General features: G+C 62.4%; 1 protein-coding gene across 1 annotated transcript in view; it reads right to left on the bottom strand.

The window, feature by feature from the left end:
• Positions 1 to 792, bottom strand: part of YWHAG (tyrosine 3-monooxygenase/tryptophan 5-monooxygenase activation protein gamma) — an 18,702-nt gene extending 17,910 nt beyond the window's left edge. Inside the window, exon 1 of the mRNA XM_057373357.1 lies at positions 541 to 792. Coding sequence (XP_057229340.1) covers positions 541 to 627 — 87 coding nt within the window. The 5' untranslated portion in view covers positions 628 to 792. The remainder of the gene's footprint in view (positions 1 to 540) is intronic.
• Positions 793 to 3,229: the final 2,437 nt, after the last annotated feature.

Here is a 3,229-nt window from a genome sequence, read left to right as displayed (position 1 = left end):
AGGGCAGGGGAAAGGGGCGGCGGGGCAAAGCGTGGGGGTCTAGAGCAGGGGGAGGATAGGGGGGCGGCTCTAGGGAGAGAGGGAAGCTGAGTGGGGACCCCAGAATAAGAGAGAAGATGCGGGGGGGAGTTCTAGGGCAGGAGAGAGCAATGTGTGGGGCCGGATGCGAGTCCCAGAACAGGCGAAAGGTGTGGAGAGGGGGATCTAGGACAGAGAAGCAGGATGCGTGGGGGCCCTATGGAAAGGCAGGGGATGCGTGGGGGCTCTAGGGCAAGGGATGGGGATCGGGAGAAAGCAGAGTATCCCTGGAAAGGGAAAAGCAGCGGGAACGGGACTCAGCTGGGGGTGCCGGAGGGCGAGGGGCCGGGGCCCTCACACCCCCGCGGCCCCCCCCATCCGAGCCTACCACCCACGGCGGGGAACACGCGCGAAAGCCGAGGGGAGAGCGGCCCCGGCGGGGCAGGAAGAGGAGGAGAAGGAGGAGGAGGGTGTGTGTGTGTGTGTGTGTGGGGAGCGCGACGGCCGCGGGACGGGACTCACGTTCTTCATGGCGGCCGCCATGTCGTCGTATCGCTCGGCTTGCTCGGCCAGCCGGGCCTTCTGCACCAGCTGCTCGCGGTCCACCATCTTCGCGGGGTCCGGGAGGGAGAGGGGCGAGGAGGCTGCGGGCTCCGGGAGGAGGAAGAGGAAGGAGAAGGAAGAGGAGGACGAGGAGGGCGCGGCGGTGTCGGCGCTGCTGCGGCTGAGGCGGCGGCAGTGGCTGCGCCCGGTGCTGTGCGCGCGCCGCGGGCCACCACAACCCCCCTGCGCGCGCCCCGCCCCGCCCCGCCCCTCCCCCGAGTGCCCGCCCACCTCCCCGCTCGCGGGGCACGACGGGAGATGAAGTCCTCAGGTGCGGAAGCTGTACCGGGTTCACACCACCCAACCCGTCCCTCCAGGACTACACCTCCCGTGGTGCCCCGCGCCAAGCCCCCGCCCCCTCGCCCCCCTGGGCCCCGCCCGTGCTGATTCACCGGAGCCCGGCCCGGGTGGGCCGCGGAGGGCGCGGTCCGCGCCGGGGGGAGCGGGGAGCGGGGCGGGGGGGCCGCGGGAGGCACCGTGGGACGGGCCACGCTCGGGATGGAGCGGGGGGATCGCGCCAGGCACGGGCCCACGCAGGACAGGGATACACCCGCAGGCCACGCACACTCACAGCCTGGTCCCCAGTCATGGCCCGCCCGGGAGCCATTCGCAGCATGGACACACTCGGGGCGTGGACGCTCCCACAGCCCAGGCACACCCGCAGCCTGGACTCGCACACAGAGTGGACTCAGTTATAGCCCAGACCCGCTCAGAGCTCATGCACACTGCACACAGCCCGTCCCCACGGTGCCCGCTCATAACCCGGGCCCACTCGCAGTCGGGCCCACTCGCAGCATGGATCCACTCACAGCCCACACACACCACACACAGCTCAGACCCACTCATAACCCACGGTCACACACAGCTCAGACCCACTCATAACCCACGGTCACACACAGCTCAGACCCACTCATAACCCACGGTCACTCACAGCTCGGACCCACTCATAACCCACGGTCACTCACAGCTCAGACCCGCTCACAACCCATGGTCACTCACAGCTCAGACCCACTCATAACCCACGGTCACTCACAGCTCAGACCCACTCATAACCCACGGTCACTCACAGCTCGGATCCACTCATAACCCACGGTCACTCACAGCTTGGACCCACTCACAGGCTGGTTTCAGAGCCTGGATCCGCACGCAGCCCAAACCCACGCACAGCATGGTCCCACTCATGGCCAGACCAACTCACAGCCCAAACCCACACACAGCATGGTCCCACTCATGGCCAGACCCACTCATGGCCAGACCAACTCACAGCCCAAACCCACACACAGCGTGGTCCCACTCATGGCCAGACCAACTCACATCCTGGTCACACTTACAGCCTGAATCCACTCGCAGCCTAAACCCAGTCACAGCCCATGCCCACTCACAGCCAGATCCCACTSAAAACTCTGATCCATTCAAAACCCAGACCCTTTCCCATCCATGTCCCACTCACAGCCACCCCACGGGATGAAAACATGTCTGCTCCAGCCACGCAGGGCTCTGCTACTTGAGGAGCACCATGGGGAGCTGTAAGGCATCCCACTTTCCTGAAAAACCCGTGGATAAAGTGACGCTGAGAGGAGGCTGCTGCTTTGGGAGAAATGAAAGATGGATCCTGTTTTCCTAAAAAGCCTTGGGATAAAGCAAGTGGCACTGGAGAAGAGGAAAGGGGTCTAATAAACAGCTGTGCTGATCCCGGTGGAATCGCTGGAGAGAGCCAGGCAGCGCTGATGCACGGATGGACACTGTCCACCTTCACGTGCCACATGTCCCTGGCCCTTCCCAGGGCCACTGTCCCCATGCAGGTGCACCTCTGGAAGGTGTGAGGATGATCTCGGGGCACTCAGCCATCCCACTTGCCAATCCCTGTGCCTTGTGGAAAACCTCACAGGAACCCTGGGTGACACTGGGACATGGTGGTGTCCCCAGGGCAATGCCGTGACAATCCAGACTTCATGGCCATGACACAGGCTGTGGTTTGGGAATGCTGCTGGTGGTGAGCAGCACCCTTTGGGGGCGAGATCTCTGTCCTCATTGTGGGTTTAGCGCTGCTCCACAAATAACAGGGAATGGCATCGCCTGGATTCGTGCAGCACAAAATCCTCTTTTGTTCACAGCTTCCGAGAGCAGAAGAAATCCCCCCCTCTGGTAAACAGCACCAGAAACACACCCGGATCCTCTCCATTTCCTCTGCAAAAATCAGACACTGTCTCCTCGCCCGCACCCCCGGCCTCACACCCCGCAGCGCACGTGGCTCCSGAGTGAGAACAGCCTTTGTGCCCGGCCTTTGTTTACTGCCCCGGCCATCCCGAGGAGAGATCCCACAGACAAGGRCAGTTTATTCCCCTTCCCTGAGAAAGGCTCATTCATCCTCCCAAGGGGGCTCGCTGTCATCTCTGGAGAGCTCCGCAGCGGGGTTCTGGGTTGTTTTTGCCCTGACGCCAGCTTTTGGGAGAGGGTTTGAGTAAAAAAACTGCAGGATGTAACATTAAAGGATTTTAGTTCCTAAATTGGCCTTTTTTTCAGCTATTGATGCCATTTTTTATCAATAATCTGGAGGTATCTGGAAATGCTGTGGGGCATCACCCAACCAAGCACGCTCAGATCGCTC

This window comes from Malurus melanocephalus, unplaced genomic scaffold (genome assembly GCF_030028575.1).
Source record: "Malurus melanocephalus ecotype Western Australia unplaced genomic scaffold, MMel_1.1 scaffold_193, whole genome shotgun sequence".
Classification (NCBI taxonomy): Eukaryota; Metazoa; Chordata; class Aves; order Passeriformes; family Maluridae; genus Malurus; species Malurus melanocephalus.
This window is presented reverse-complemented; position numbering and strand designations above follow the sequence as displayed.